General features: G+C 35.0%; 1 protein-coding gene across 2 annotated transcripts in view; it reads left to right on the top strand.

Annotated features, from left to right (window-relative positions):
- The window catches only part of LOC133638842 (partitioning defective 3 homolog), a 47218-nt gene that overhangs the window by 16861 nt on the left and 12616 nt on the right, over window positions 1-17741 (top strand). For both annotated transcript variants that reach the window (XM_062031828.1, XM_062031827.1), the window contains exons 3-6: window positions 7234-7307; window positions 7404-7499; window positions 7582-7651; window positions 15409-15483. In XM_062031828.1, the coding sequence (XP_061887812.1) occupies window positions 7241-7307; window positions 7404-7499; window positions 7582-7651; window positions 15409-15483 (308 nt within the window). In that variant the 5' untranslated portion in view covers window positions 7234-7240. The remainder of the gene's footprint in view (window positions 1-7233; window positions 7308-7403; window positions 7500-7581; window positions 7652-15408; window positions 15484-17741) is intronic.

Below are 17741 nucleotides of genomic sequence, written 5' to 3'. Positions count from 1 at the left end.
CAGGTCAGTAGATGTAAATATATATGTATATATATGTATATATGTATATAAGAAGTGTGCGTGCTGCATTGTCGCACACATAGTGTAGTGTGTGTACAGGGGCTTGTGTTGTCGCTGGGCTTGGTGTGTGTGTGTTGTGCGATGCTAATCGGTGATTATTGGCGGGACTTAAGTGATCACTTTAATTGCTCCTTTGTGTGCCGCCAGCTCGTTAAGTAGCACATGCTGCTTGGTGGGAGTGTGTCTTTGACTACCTCATGACTCTATCAAGATGACACATGGATGGATGATGGAGGCATTCAGGATGGATGGATCCAGGATGGATGGATGGATCTATCCAGGATGGATGGATGGATCTATCCAGGATGGATGGATGGATAGATAGATTCAGGATAGATGGATGGATACATAGATAGCTATATCCAGAATGGATTGACAGATAGATCCAGGATGGATGGATGGATAGATGAATGGCTAGATGCAGAATGGATGGATTGATTGATTGATTGATTGAGACTTTTATTAGTAGATTGCACAGTACAGTACATATTCCGTACAATTGACCACTAAATGGTAACACCCCAATAAGTTGTTCAACTTCTTTAAGTCGGGGTCCACGTTAATCAATTAATTTGATAGATAGATTTAGGATAGATGGATGGATACATAGATATATCCAGGATGGATTGATAGATAGATTCAGGATAGATGGATGGATACATAGATAGATATATCCAGGATGGATAGATGGATAGATAGATAGGTCCAAGATGGATGTATAGATTCAAGATAGATGGATGGATGGATGGATAGATAGATTCAGGATAGATGGATGTATATGGTTGGGGGACCCTTTGGGTCTGTGTGACAAGGGTGGCACTTCCCTTTGGGACTGTATGACCAGGATGGCACTTCCCTTTGGAACTGTGTGACCAGGGTGGCACTTCCCTTTGGGACTGTGTGACCAGGGTGGCACTTCCCTTTGGAACTGTGTGACCAGGGTGGCACTTCCCTTTGGAACTGTGTGACAAGGGTGGCACTTCCCCTTGGGACTGTGTGACCAGGGTGGCACTTCACCTTGGGACTGTGTGACCAGGGTGGCACTTCCCTTTGGGATTGTGTGACCAGGGTGGCACTTCCCTTTGGGACTGTGTGACCAGGGTGGCACTTCCCTTTGGAACTGTGTGACAAGGGTGGCACTTCCCCTTGGGACTGTGTGACCAGGGTGGCACTTCCCTTTGTGTGGGTGTTGAAATGATGTTTTTGTTTGGTTGCGTGTCTATGCATGGTGCAATCGTGTGTGTGCAATGTATATTATTGGTTGATTATTTGTTGTTTGACTTAGGTGACTGTGTGTGTAGAAGTGGCACTGCTAGAGTGGCAGCTGATTGCATCACCTCTGCTCTTTTCATGTCTTTAATGTCCTTTGTGTTCTTTGATGATTCCCTCTTACACACATGTTCATGTGTGCTATGGCTATGAGGTTTTTTCTCTTGGCCTCAGTCTGGACCCCCTCTCCAGGGGCCCAGGCTTAGACTGAATATTATTTTTTTCTCAATTGGTACCCTTGATTACTGGTATCGATTCCCTTGTTCTGGGAATTGGTACCGTATCAGTTTAACGGGGAAGTAGTCCCATAATAAAGTGTTAATGAGCGAGCGCAAGCAGGTATAGTACATTCAGTGTACACTGTCAAACAGGTCACATGACACATAGACTTATATCAATCAGGTCACATGACACGTAGACTTATATCAAACAGGTCACATTAAACTTAGACTTATATCAAACAGGTCACATGATACGTAGACTTATATCAATCAGGTCACATGACACTTAGACTTATATCAAACAGGTCACATGACACGTAGACTTATATATCAAACAGGTCACATGACACTTAGACTTATATCAATCAGGTCACATGACACTTAGACTTATATCAAACAGGTCACATGACACGTAGACTTATATATCAAACAGGTCACATGACACTTAGACATATCAAACAGGTCACATGACACTTAGACTTATATCAAACGGGTCACATGACACGTAGACTTGTATCAAACAGGTCACATGACACGTAGACTTATATATCAAACAGGTCACATGACACTTAGACTTATATCAAACAGGTCACATGACACTTAGACTTATATATCAAACAGGTCACATGACACTTAGACTTATATCAAACAGGTCACATGACACTTAGACTTATATCAAACAGGTCACATGACACTTAGACTTATATCAAACGGGTCACATGACATGTAGACTTGTATTAAACAGGTCACATGACACTTAGACATATTGGTGTTAAACAGGTCACATGACACGTAGACTTATATATTTGGTGTCAAACAGGTCACATGACAAGTAGACTTATATATTTGGTGTCAAACAGGTCACATGACAAGTAGACTTACTGTATATATTTGGTGTCAAACAGGTCACATGACACGTAGACTTATATCTTTGGTGTCAAACAGGTCACATGACACGTAGACTTATATCAAACAGGTCACATGACACGTAGACTTACATCTTTGGTGTCAAACAGGTCACATGACACGTAGACTTATATATCAAACAGGTCACATGACACTTATACTTATATCAAACGGGTCACATGACACGTAGACTTATATCAAACAGGTCACATGACACTTAGACTTATATCAAACAGGTCACATGACACTTAGACTTATATCTTTGGTGTCAAACAGGTCACATGACACGTAGACTTACATCTTTGGTGTCAAACAGGTCACATGACAAGTAGACTTACATCTTTGGTGTCAAACAGGTCACATGACAAGTTGACTTATATCAAACAGGTCACATGACACGTAGACTTATATCTTTGGTGTCAAACAGGTCACATGACAAGTAGACTTACATCTTTGGTGTCAAACAGGTCACATGACAAGTAGACTTATATATTTGGTGTCGAACAGGTCACATGACACGTAGACTTATATCAAACAGGTCACATGACAAGTAGACTTATATATTTGGTGTCGAACAGGTCACATGACGCGTAGACTTATATCAAACAGGTCACATGACACGTAGACTTATATCTTTGGTGTCAAACAGGTCACATGACACGTAGACTTATATATCAAACAGGTCACATGACACTTAGACTTATATCAATCAGGTCACATGACACTTAGACTTATATCAAACAGGTCACATGACACGTAGACTTATATATCAAACAGGTCACATGACACTTAGACATATCAAACAGGTCACATGACACTTAGACTTATATCAAACGGGTCACATGACACGTAGACTTGTATCAAACAGGTCACATGACACGTAGACTTATATATCAAACAGGTCACATGACACTTAGACTTATATCAAACAGGTCACATGACACTTAGACTTATATATCAAACAGGTCACATGACACTTAGACTTATATCAAACAGGTCACATGACACTTAGACTTATATCAAACAGGTCACATGACACTTAGACTTATATCAAACGGGTCACATGACATGTAGACTTGTATTAAACAGGTCACATGACACTTAGACATATCTTTGGTGTTAAACAGGTCACATGACACGTAGACTTATATATTTGGTGTCAAACAGGTCACATGACAAGTAGACTTATATATTTGGTGTCAAACAGGTCACATGACAAGTAGACTTACTGTATATATTTGGTGTCAAACAGGTCACATGACACGTAGACTTATATCTTTGGTGTCAAACAGGTCACATGACACGTAGACTTATATCAAACAGGTCACATGACACGTAGACTTACATCTTTGGTGTCAAACAGGTCACATGACACGTAGACTTATATATCAAACAGGTCACATGACACTTATACTTATATCAAACGGGTCACATGACACGTAGACTTATATCAAACAGGTCACATGACACTTAGACTTATATCAAACAGGTCACATGACACGTAGACTTATATCTTTGGTGTCAAACAGGTCACATGACACGTAGACTTACATCTTTGGTGTCAAACAGGTCACATGACACGTAGACTTACATCTTTGGTGTCAAACAGGTCACATGACAAGTAGACTTACATCTTTGGTGTCAAACAGGTCACATGACACGTAGACTTACATCTTTGGTGTCAAACAGGTCACATGACAAGTAGACTTACATCTTTGGTGTCAAACAGGTCACATGACACGTAGACTTACATCTTTGGTGTCAAACAGGTCACATGACAAGTAGACTTACATCTTTGGTGTCAAACAGGTCACATGACAAGTAGACTTACATCTTTGGTGTCAAACAGGTCACATGACAAGTAGACTTATATCAAACAGGTCACATGACACGTAGACTTATATCTTTGGTGTCAAACAGGTCACATGACAAGTAGACTTACATCTTTGGTGTCAAACAGGTCACATGACAAGTAGACTTATATATTTGGTGTCAAACAGGTCACATGACACGTAGACTTATATCAAACAGGTCACATGACACGTAGACTTACATCTTTGGTGTCAAACAGGTCACATGACACGTAGACTTACATCTTTGGTGTCAAACAGGTCACATGACAAGTAGACTTATATATTTGGTGTCGAACAGGTCACATGACACGTAGAATTATATCAAACAGGTCACATGACAAGTAGACTTATATATTTGGTGTCGAACAGGTCACATGACGCGTAGACTTATATCAAACAGGTCACATGACACGTAGACTTATATCTTTGGTGTCAAACAGGTCACATGACAAGTAGACTTACATCTTTGGTGTCAAACAGGTCACATGACAAGTAGACTTATATATTTGGTGTCGAACAGGTCACATGACACGTAGACTTATATCAAACAGGTCACATGACACGTAGACTTATATCTTTGGTGTCAAACAGGTCACATGACACGTAGACTTACATCTTTGGTGTCAAACAGGTCACATGACACGTAGACTTACATCTTTGGTGTCAAACAGGTCACATGACACGTAGACTTACATCTTTGGTGTCAAACAGGTCACATGACAAGTAGACTTATATATTTGGTGTCGAACAGGTCACATGACACGTAGACTTATATCAAACAGGTCACATGACACGTAGACTTATATCTTTGGTGTCAAACAGGTCACATGACACGTAGACTTACATCTTTGGTGTCAAACAGGTCACATGACACGTAGACTTACATCTTTGGTGTCAAACAGGTCACATGACAAGTAGACTTACATCTTTGGTGTCAAACAGGTCACATGACACGTAGACTTATATCAAACAGGTCACATGACACGTAGACTTACATCTTTGGTGTCAAACAGGTCACATGACACGTAGACTTATATATCAAACAGGTCACATGACACTTATACTTATATCAAACGGGTCACATGACACGTAGACTTATATCAAACAGGTCACATGACACTTAGACTTATATCAAACAGGTCACATGACACTTAGACTTATATCTTTGGTGTCAAACAGGTCACATGACACGTAGACTTACATCTTTGGTGTCAAACAGGTCACATGACAAGTAGACTTACATCTTTGGTGTCAAACAGGTCACATGACAAGTTGACTTATATCAAACAGGTCACATGACACGTAGACTTATATCTTTGGTGTCAAACAGGTCACATGACAAGTAGACTTACATCTTTGGTGTCAAACAGGTCACATGACAAGTAGACTTATATATTTGGTGTCGAACAGGTCACATGACACGTAGACTTATATCAAACAGGTCACATGACAAGTAGACTTATATATTTGGTGTCGAACAGGTCACATGACACGTAGACTTATATCAAACAGGTCACATGACACGTAGACTTATATCTTTGGTGTCAAACAGGTCACATGACAAGTAGACTTACATCTTTGGTGTCAAACAGGTCACATGACAAGTAGACTTATATATTTGGTGTCGAACAGGTCACATGACACGTAGACTTATATCAAACAGGTCACATGACACGTAGACTTATATCTTTGGTGTCAAACAGGTCACATGACACGTAGACTTACATCTTTGGTGTCAAACAGGTCACATGACACGTAGACTTACATCTTTGGTGTCAAACAGGTCACATGACAAGTAGACTTATATATTTGGTGTCGAACAGGTCACATGACACGTAGACTTATATCAAACAGGTCACATGACAAGTAGACTTATATATTTGGTGTCGAACAGGTCACATGACACGTAGACTTATATCAAACAGGTCACATGACACGTAGACTTATATCTTTGGTGTCAAACAGGTCACATGACAAGTAGACTTACATCTTTGGTGTCAAACAGGTCACATGACAAGTAGACTTATATATTTGGTGTCGAACAGGTCACATGACACGTAGACTTATATCAAACAGGTCACATGACAAGTAGACTTATATATTTGGTGTCGAACAGGTCACATGACACGTAGACTTATATCAAACAGGTCACATGACACGTAGACTTATATCTTTGGTGTCAAACAGGTCACATGACAAGTAGACTTACATCTTTGGTGTCAAACAGGTCACATGACAAGTAGACTTATATATTTGGTGTCGAACAGGTCACATGACACGTAGACTTATATCAAACAGGTCACATGACACGTAGACTTATATCTTTGGTGTCAAACAGGTCACATGACACGTAGACTTACATCTTTGGTGTCAAACAGGTCACATGACACGTAGACTTACATCTTTGGTGTCAAACAGGTCACATGACAAGTAGACTTATATATTTGGTGTCGAACAGGTCACATGACACGTAGACTTATATCAAACAGGTCACATGACACGTAGACTTACATCTTTGGTGTCAAACAGGTCACATGACACGTAGACTTACATCTTTGGTGTCAAACAGGTCACATGACACGTAGACTTACATCTTTGGTGTCAAACAGGTCACATGACACGTAGACTTACATCTTTGGTGTCAAACAGGTCACATGACAAGTAGACTTACATCTTTGGTGTCAAACAGGTCACATGACAAGTAGACTTACTGTATATATTTGGTGTCGAACAGGTCACATGACACGTAGACTTATATCAAATGGTCACATGACACGGAGAGTGTTTGGCTGATGTGTTGGGGAGGAGGCCAAAATGTGATTTCATGTGATGGTTTAGACACACACACACATTACACACACAGTACACACACACACACACACACACTGTTGTGTAGTCAAAGTGACTTGTGTGTGTGTCCTCAGGACCATCATGGGCCCACACGGCATCAGCCGAGCCGTCCACAGACTGGAGTTCTGCGACTGTAAGCGTGGCCTCGGTAAGCTCCTCCCCCTTCACCATCACCAACCCCCCCCCCCCCCCCCCCCCCCCCCCCCCCCGACCCCCGAGGTCACGCCCCCTTGTGTGCGTGCAGGTGTGAAGGTCATCGGAGGCTGCCGAGACGTGACCGGGGAGGACTTTGGCGTCTACGTGAAGAGAGTGGTGGCGGGGGGACTGGCTGCCCTGGACGGTCACTATCTAGTCCCGCCTCTTCTACCTTGTCACCCCTCCCCTCCCCCCCTCCCCCCTCACCCTGTGTGTCTGCGTCCCAGGTCGGCTTAAGTCGGGTGACCTGATTCTGGACGTCAACAACATCAGCCTGATCGGGGTCACCAGCGAGAGGTGCCTGACACACTTGCTGCAAATAGACACTGTTACCATGGCGACGCACACACTGCAAAATAAATATGTGGGGGCCATTTTCATATTTTCATACTCTTTAGAGCTCCCCTCCAGTTTGGGGATCTTAAAAAGTCATAAATCGTTATTTTTTTCCGCACTTAAATATCTTCAGATCTGTCCGTCCATATAAAGAAAAACAAAAAGTTATAATTTGATGTGCTTTTTCACAAAGAAAACACACGTTTTTTTATGGCAAAAACATAAAATATACAATATTTTTCCTCAAAAAATGTCAAAGTGTAATATTTGATGTGAAGTAATTGGAGCATTAAATATGTCAATAATTCATAACATTGATTTTGATGCATTATTATTTTTTCAGCAATGACAGTTTAAAAAAAAAAAAGGTCCCACTCATAAAAGTGTTCAAAATAAGTCATACATTTGATTTATTTTTACTTTCAACACTTGCTCCTATCCATCAAAAAGTTTGTATTATTTCTTTGTTTTTTTATTTGTTAGTTTTATGCCCTTTTTGTCAAAGAAAGCCCTGTTTTTTGGGCTAAAACACAAAATATGTATTATTTTCCCAACAAAAAGTGTAATATTTGATGTGACGTAATTGGAGCCTTAAATATGTCAATTAATAATAATGAATAATAATTTACTATTATTTTTTGAGCAATTCAAAAAAAAGTCCACAAAGATTCTTTGGGATCCAAAAGGGTACCACTCACAAAAGTGTTCAAAATAAGTCACACTTTTTTCTTTCATTACTGTCAACACTTAAGTCTTTAAATCAACTTCAGATTTATCTATCGATATACGTTTTTTTTTTTTTTTAAGTTTAATATTTTATGCCCTTTTTATCGAAGAAAGCCCCACTTTTTGTTGGGCAAACACACAAAATCTGCAATATTTTCTCCCCAAAAATGATTGGATCCTTAAATATGTCAATAATTCATAACATTCATTTTAATGCAGCAATGGCAAAAACATTAAATATACAATATTTTTCCTCAAAACATTTCAAAGTGTAGTATTTAATGTGAAGTCATTGGAGCATTAAATATGTCAATAATTCATCATTTTGATGCTTTATTATTTTTTGAGCAATGACACTTTTTGTTTTTTTAAATCCCACTAAAAGTATTGGGGATCCAAAAGGGTCCCACTCATAAAAGTGTTAAAAATAAGTCATACATTTTTATTTTTATTTACTTTCAACACTCAAGTCTCTCGATCAATCCTGGGATTATACATTTTTATTATTTCTTTTTTTGTTAGTTTTATGCCCTTTTTGTCAAAAAAAACAACCCTGTTATTTAAACACAAATTATGCAATGTTTTCCAAAAAAAAGTGTAATATTTGACGTGAAGCAATTGAAGCCTTAAATAGATCAATAATTCCTAACATTGATTTTGATTTATTATTATTTTTGAGCAATGACGGTTTAAAAAAAGATTACACTAAAATCCTTGGGGATTCAAAAGGGTCCCACTCATAAAAGTGTTAAAAATAAGTCATACATTCTTATTTTTATTTACTTTCAACACTCAAGTCTCTCGATCAATCCTGCAATTATAAGTTTTCATTATTTCTTTTTTTGTTAGTTTTATGCCCTTCTTGTCCAAAAAATCCCCTGTTTTTTAAACACAAATTATGCAATGTTTTTTAAAAAAAGTGTAATATTTGACATGAAGTAATTAAGCCCTAAATAGATCAATAATTCATAACAATTATTGTGATTTATTATTATTTTTGAGCAATGACGGCTTAAAAAAAGATTACCCTAGAATCCTTGGGGATTCAAAAGGGTCCCACTCATAAAAGTGTTAAAAATAAGTCATACATTCTTATTTTTATTTACTTTCAACTAGGGCTGCAACAACTAATCGATTAAAATCGATTATTAAAATAGTTGCCGATTAATTTAGTCATCGATTCGTTGTATCTATGCTATGCACATGCGCAGAGTTTTTAAAAAAAAAATTTGTATTTTATTTTATTTTTTTAAATAATTGTTGTTGGGTTTTTTTTGTTTTTTGTTTTTACCAAACATTTATTTATAAACTGCAACATTTACAAACAGCTGAGAAACAATAATCAAAATAAGTATGGTGCAGTATGCTGTTTTTTTTCCAATAAAATACTGGATAGGATAGAAATGTAGTTTGTCTCTTTTATCCGATTATTAATCAAATAATCGAAGTAATAATCGACAGATTAATCGATTATCAAATTAATCGTTAGATGCAGCCCTACTTTCAACACTCAAGTCTCTCGATCAATCCTGCAATTATACGTTTTTATTATTTCTTTTTTTGTTAGTTTTATGCCCTTCTTGTCCAAAAAATCCCCTGTTTTTTAAACACAAATTATGCAATGTTTTAAAAAAAAAAGTGTAATATTTGACATGAAGTAATTAAGCCCTAAATAGATCAATAATTCATAACATTGATTTTGATTTATTATTATTTTTGAGCAATGACGGCTTAAAAAAGATTACACTAAAATCCTTGGGGATTCAAAAGGGTCCCACTCATAAAAGTGTTAAAAATAAGTCATATATTCTTATTTTATTTACTTTCAACTAGGGCTGCAACCTCTAATCGATTAAAATCGATTATTAAAATAGTTGCCGATTAATTTAGTCATCGATTCGTTGGATCTATGCTATGCACATGCGCAGAGTTTTTTTGTTTGTTTGTTTTTTTTTGTTTGTTTGTTTTTTTTAATAATTTTTTTTTTTTTTTTTACTAAACCTTTATTTATAAACTGCAACATTTACAAACAGCTGAGAAACAATAATCAAAATAAGTATGGTGCCAGTATGCTGTTTTTTTTTCAATAAAATACTGGATAGGACAGAAATGTAGTTTGTCTCTTCTATCCGATTATTAATCGATTAATCGCGGGTAATAATCGACAGATTAATCGATTATCAAATGAATCGTTAGTTGCAGCCCTACTTTCAACACTCAAGTCTCTCGATCAATCCTGCAATTATACGTTTTTATTATTTATTTTTTTGTTAGTTTTATACCCTTCTTGTCCAAAAAATCCCTGTTTTTTAAACACAAATTATGCAATGTTTAAAAAAAAAAAAAGTTTAATATTTGACATGAAGTAATTAAGCCTTAAATAGATCAATAATTCATAACATTGATTTTGATTTATTATTATTTTTGAGCAATGACGGCTTAAAAAAAGATTACACTAAAATCCTTGGGGATTCAAAAGGGTCCCACTCATAAAAGTGTTAAAAATAAGTCATACATTCTTAATTTTATTTACTTTCAACTAGGGCTGCAACAACTAATCGATTAAATCGATTAAAATCGATTATTAAAATAGTTGCCGATTAATTTAGTCATCGATTCGTTGGATCTATGCTATGCACATGCGCAGAGGTTTTTTTAAATTTTTTATTTATTTTTATTTTATTTTTTTATTTTTTTTATTTTTTACTAAACCTTTATTTATAAACTGCAACATTTACAAACAGTTGAGAAACAATAATCAAAATAAGTATGGTGCCAGTATGCTGTTTTTTTCCAATAAAATACTGGATAGGATAGAAATGTAGTTTGTCTCTTTTATCCGATTATTAATCGATTAATCGAAGTAATAATCGACAGATTAATCGATTATCAAATGAATCGTTAGTTGCAGCCCTACTTTCAACACTCAAGTCTCTCGATCAATCCTGCAATTATACGTTTTTATTATTTCTTTTTTTGTTAGTTTTCTGCCCTTCTTGTCCAAAAAATCCCCTGTTTTTTAAACACAAATTATGCAATGTTTTAAAAAAAAAAAAGTGTAGTATTTGACATGAAGTAATTAAGCCCTAAATAGATCAATAATTCATAACATTAATTTTGATTTATTATTATTTTTGAGCAATGACGACTTAAAAAAAGATTACACTAAAATCCTTGGGGATTCAAAATGGTTCCACTCATAAAAATGTTAAAAATAAGTCATACATTCTTATTTTTATTTACTTTCAACACTCAAGTCAATCCTGCAATTATAAGTTTTTATTATTTATTTTTTTGTTAGTTTTATGCCCTTCTTGTCCAAAAAATCCCCTGTTTTTTAAACACAAATTATGCAATGTTTTTTTTAAAAAAGTGTAATATTTGACATGAAGTAATTAAGCCTTAAATAGATCAATAATTCATAACATTGATTTTGATTTATTATTATTTTTGAGCAATGACGGCTTAAAAAAAGATAATACTAAAATCCTTGGGGATTCAAAAGGGTCCCACTCATAAAAGTGTTAAAAAATAAGTCATACATTCTTATTTTTATTTACTTTCAACACTCAAGTCAATCCTGCAATTATAAGTTTTTATTATTTATTTTTTTGTTAGTTTTATGCCCTTCTTGTCCAAAAAATCCCCTGTTTTTTAAACACAAATTATGCAATGTTTTTTTTAAAAAAGTGTAATATTTGACATGAAGTAATTAAGCCCTAAATAGATCAATAATTCATAACATTAATTTTGATTTATTATTATTTTTGAGCAATGACGGCTTAAAAAAAGATTACACTAAAATCCTTGGGGATTCAAAAGGGTCCCACTCATAAAAGTGTTAAAAATAAGTCATACATTCTTAATTTTATTTACTTTCAACTAGGGCTGCAACAACTAATCGATTAAATCGATTAAAATCGATTATTAAAATAGTTGCCGATTAATTTAGTCATCGATTCGTTAGATCTATGCTATGCACATGCGCAGAGGTTTTTTTTAATTTTTTATTTATTTTTATTTTATTTTTTTATTTTTTACTAAACCTTTATTTATAAACTGCAACATTTACAAACAGTTGAGAAACAATAATCAAAATAAGTATGGTGCCAGTATGCTGTTTTTTTCCAATAAAATACTGGATAGGATAGAAATGTAGTTTGTCTCTTTTATCCGATTATTAATCGATTAATCGAAGTAATAATCGACATATTAATCGATTATCAAATGAATCGTTAGTTGCAGCCCTACTTTCAACACTCAAGTCTCTCGATCAATCCTGCAATTATACGTTTTTATTATTTCTTTTTTTGTTAGTTTTATGCCCTTCTTGTCCAAAAAATCCCCTGTTTTTTAAACACAAATTATGCAATGTTTAAAAAAAAAAAAGTGTAGTATTTGACATGAAGTAATTAAGCCCTAATTAGATCAATAATTCATAACATTAATTTTGATTTATTATTATTTTTGAACAATGACGACTTAAAAAAAGATTACACTAAAATCCTTGGGGATTCAAAAGGGTCCCACTCATAAAAATGTTAAAAATAAGTCATACATTCTTATTTTTATTTACTTTCAACACTCAAGTCAATCCTGCAATTATAAGTTTTTATTATTTATTTTTTTGTTAGTTTTATGCCCTTCTTGTCCAAAAAATCCCCTGTTTTTTAAACACAAATTATGCAATGTTTTTTTTTTAAAAGTGTAATATTTGACATGAAGTAATTAAGCCTTAAATTGATCAATAATTCATAACATTGATTTTGATTTATTATTATTTTTGAGCAATGACGGCTTAAAAAAAGATTACACTAAAATCCTTGGGGATTCAAAAGGGTCCCACTCATAAAAGTGTTAAAAATAAGTCATACATTCTTAATTTTATTTACTTTCAACTAGGGCTGCAACAACTAATCGATTGAATCGATTAAAATCGATTATTAAAATAGTTGCCGATTAATTTAGTCATCGATTCGTTGGATCTATGCTATGCACATGCGCAGAGGTTTTTTTAAATTTTTTATTTATTTTTATTTTATTTTTTTATTTTTTTTATTTTTTACTAAACCTTTATTTATAAACTGCAACATTTACAAACAGTTGAGAAACAATAATCAAAATAAGTATGGTGCCAGTATGCTGTTTTTTTCCAATAAAATACTGGATAGGATAGAAATGTAGTTTGTCTCTTTTATCCGATTATTAATCGATTAATCGAAGTAATAATCGACAGATTAATCGATTATCAAATGAATCGTTAGTTGCAGCCCTACTTTCAACACTCAAGTCTCTCGATCAATCCTGCAATTATACGTTTTTATTATTTCTTTTTTTGTTAGTTTTCTGCCCTTCTTGTCCAAAAAATCCCCTGTTTTTTAAACACAAATTATGCAATGTTTTAAAAAAAAAAAGTGTAGTATTTGACATGAAGTAATTAAGCCCTAAATAGATCAATAATTCATAACATTAATTTTGATTTATTATTATTTTTGAGCAATGACGACTTAAAAAAAGATTACACTAAAATCCTTGGGGATTCAAAAGGGTCCCACTCATAAAAATGTTAAAAATAAGTCATACATTCTTATTTTTATTTACTTTCAACACTCAAGTCAATCCTGCAATTATAAGTTTTTATTATTTATTTTTTTGTTAGTTTTATGCCCTTCTTGTCCAAAAAATCCCCTGTTTTTTAAACACAAATTATGCAATGTTTTTTTTTAAAAAGTGTAATATTTGACATGAAGTAATTAAGCCTTAAATAGATCAATAATTCATAACATTGATTTTGATTTATTATTATTTTTGAGCAATGACGGCTTAAAAAAAGATTACACTAAAAATTGGGGATTCAAAAGGGTCCCACTCATAAAAGTGTTAAAAATAAGTCATACATTCTTAATTTTATTTACTTTCAACTAGGGCTGCAACAACTAATCGATTAAATCGATTAAAATCGATTATTAAAATAGTTGCCGATTAATTTAGTCATCGATTCGTTGGATCTATGCTATGCACATGCGCAGAGGTTTTTTTAAATTTTTTATTTATTTTTATTTTATTTTTTTATTTTTTACTAAACCTTTATTTATAAACTGCAACATTTACAAACAGTTGAGAAACAATAATCAAAATAAGTATGGTGCCAGTATGCTGTTTTTTTCCAATAAAATACTGGATAGGATAGAAATGTAGTTTGTCTCTTTTATCCGATTATTAATCGATTAATTGAAGTAATAATCGACAGATTAATCGATTATCAAATGAATCGTTAGTTGCAGCCCTACTTTCAACACTCAAGTCTCTCGATCAATCCTGCAATTATACGTTTTTATTATTTCTTTTTTTGTTAGTTTTATGCCCCTGTTTTTTAAACACAAATTATGCAATGTTTTTTTTTAAAAAGTGTAATATTTGACATGAAGTAATTAAGCCTTAAATAGATCAATAATTCATAACATTGATTTTGATTTATTATTATTTTTGAGCAATGACGGCTTAAAAAAAGATTACATTAAAATCCTTGGGGATCCAAAAGGGTCCCACTCATAACAATGTTAAAGTAAGTTACACTTGTATTTATTTTTTAACCTTTGACGCTTAAATCCTCCATCCATCAATTATCCATCCATCCATTTTCTACCGCTTGTCCCTTTTGGGGTGGCGGGGGTGCTGTAGCCTATCTCAGCATATTAGTTTTTCTATTGTTTATTTTATAAAGAAAGTAATTGTAGCGTTAAACATGTCACTAATTCATAACAACGTTGTTTTAAATTCATTATTATTTATGAGCAATGACAGTTTTATGGCATCTTTGTGTCATTAGTCAACTTTTTCTCCTTACATTTTACCTTGTTGATTGTTTTACTACACTTTTTTTTTCTTTAATATTTGTCAAAAGTTTAAAAAGAATAGGTGTGGACCACAAATGGCCCCCGGGCCGCACTTTGGACACACCAATGTTGACCGGGTGTGTTGTTTGTCTGCAGGGCGGTGGAGATCCTGAGGACGGCGTCCTTGTCCAATCACATGTCTCTGCTGGTTACCAGGGACGACGAGTCCAGGTGAACACACGGTCAGTGACGACATGTGACCAAGGTCATGTGACGTCAGTGACGACATGTGACCGAGGTCATGTGACATGAGTTGAGGGCACATGCTGTCCCGCGTGCTTCTGCACATCACTCCAATGCACCCTGACACCCTGGCCCCGGGACCCGCGGGGGGGGGGCGGAGCCAAACAGGAGCTGACCTGACAGCGTGTGCACTCCTGACTTGTTGTGTCAGCGGCTCTTGACGTGTTGTGTATCCATTGGCGGCGCCTGTTAGCACTAGCTTAACTCCCGAACCCGCATCGTCGTGTTCTCGCCTGGTTCTGGACCGTCTGGTCTCAGCGGTCCACTTGGCTCGGGTGTCAATGTCTCGCTAAAGCAGCGGTGTCCTGAATGCGGCTTGTCATTTTTTAATGGCACAATTGTTAGCTTTCTAATATTAGCATTTGCTAATTTAGCAGGTATACACCTCAGCATCAAATATTTCATTACTTGACAAATGATACCTGTTAGCATATTATGTTACTTAAGATATGCTAATGTTAGCAGGGTAGCATTTTAAACACAATTTTTAGGTACACACCTTAGTATTTTGTTTCTTGACGCATGTTACGGTTAGTATTTAAGCATGCTAACATTAGCATGCCAGATTTATTCTTTGCTAATTTAGCATGCTAATTTAGCATGTATACACCTCAGTTGTATGCTAACGTTAGCAGGGTAGCATTTTAAACACAATTTTTAGGTACATACCTTACTATTTTGGTTCTTGGCGCATGTTACAGGTAGTGTTTAAGCATGCTAACGTTAGCATGCTAGATTTTTTTTTGGATAATTTAGCAGGTATGCACCGTCGCATCAAATATTTTGTTACTTGACAAATCATACCTGTTAGCATGCTAGCTTTTTTAAGCTACTTTTGTATGTATACACCTCAGTTATATTATGATACTTGAGGCATGCTAATGTTAGCAGGCATTTAAGCATGCTGCTATTTTTTTTTTAGCTATTTTAGCAGGCATACACTTTAGGGTCGTTTATTTTGTTACTTGACATATGATACCTGTCAGCATGATAACGTTAGTATGCTATCTTTTTTTAAGCTAATTCTGTATGTATACATCTCAGTTATGTTACTTTAGGCATGCTAATGTTAGCAGGGTAGCATTTTAAACACAATTTTTAGGTACACACCTTAGTATTTTGTTTCTTGACGCATGTTACGGTTAGTATTTAAGCATGCTAACATTAGCATGCCAGATTTATTCTTTGCTAATTTAGCAGGTATACACTTCAGCATCAAATATTTTGTTACTTGACAAATGATACCTGTTAGCATGCTAATTTAGCATGTATACACCTCAGTTGTATGCTAACGTTAGCAGGGTAGCATTTTAAACACAATTTTTAGGTACATACCTTACTATTTTGGTTCTTGGCGCATGTTACAGGTAGTGTTTAAGCATGCTAACATTAGCATGCTAGATTTCTTTTTGCTAATTTAGCAGGTATGCACCGTCGCATCAAATATTTTGTTACTTGACAAATGATACCTGTTAGCATGCTAATTTAGCATGTATACACCTCAGTTGTATGCTGACGTTAGCAGGGTAGCATTTTAAACACAATTTTTAGGTACATACCTTACTATTTTGGTTCTTGGCGCATGTTACAGGTAGTGTTTAAGCTTTTTTTTTTTGGATAATTTAGCAGGTATGCACCGTCGCATCAAATATTTTGTTACTTGACAAATCATACCTGTTAGCATGCTAGCTTTTTTAAGCTAATTTTGTATGTATACACTTCAGTTATATTATGCTACTTGAGGCATGCTAATGTTAGCAGGCATTTAAGCATGCTGCTATTTTTTTTTTTAGCTATTTTAGCAGGCATACACTTTAGGGTCGTTTATTTTGTTACTTGACATATGATACCTGTCAGCATGATAACGTTAGTATGCTATCTTTTTTTAAGCTAATTCTGTATGTATACATCTCAGTTATGTTACTTTAGGCATGCTAATATTAGCAGGGTAGCATTTTAAACACAATTTTTAGGTACACACCTTAGTATTTTGTTTCTTGACGCATGTTACGGTTAGTATTTAAGCATGCTAACATTAGCATGCCAGATTTATTTTTTGCTAATTTAGCAGGTATACACTTCAGCATCAAATATTTTGTTACTTGACAAATGATACCTGTTAGCATGCTAATTTAGCATGTATACACCTCAGTTGTATGCTAACGTTAGCAGGGTAGCATTTTAAA

Source organism: Entelurus aequoreus, linkage group LG21 (genome assembly GCF_033978785.1).
Source record: "Entelurus aequoreus isolate RoL-2023_Sb linkage group LG21, RoL_Eaeq_v1.1, whole genome shotgun sequence".
Lineage (NCBI taxonomy): Eukaryota > Metazoa > Chordata > Actinopteri > Syngnathiformes > Syngnathidae > Entelurus > Entelurus aequoreus.
Note: the sequence above shows the minus strand (reverse complement) of the source record. Positions and strands in the feature narration are given on the sequence as shown.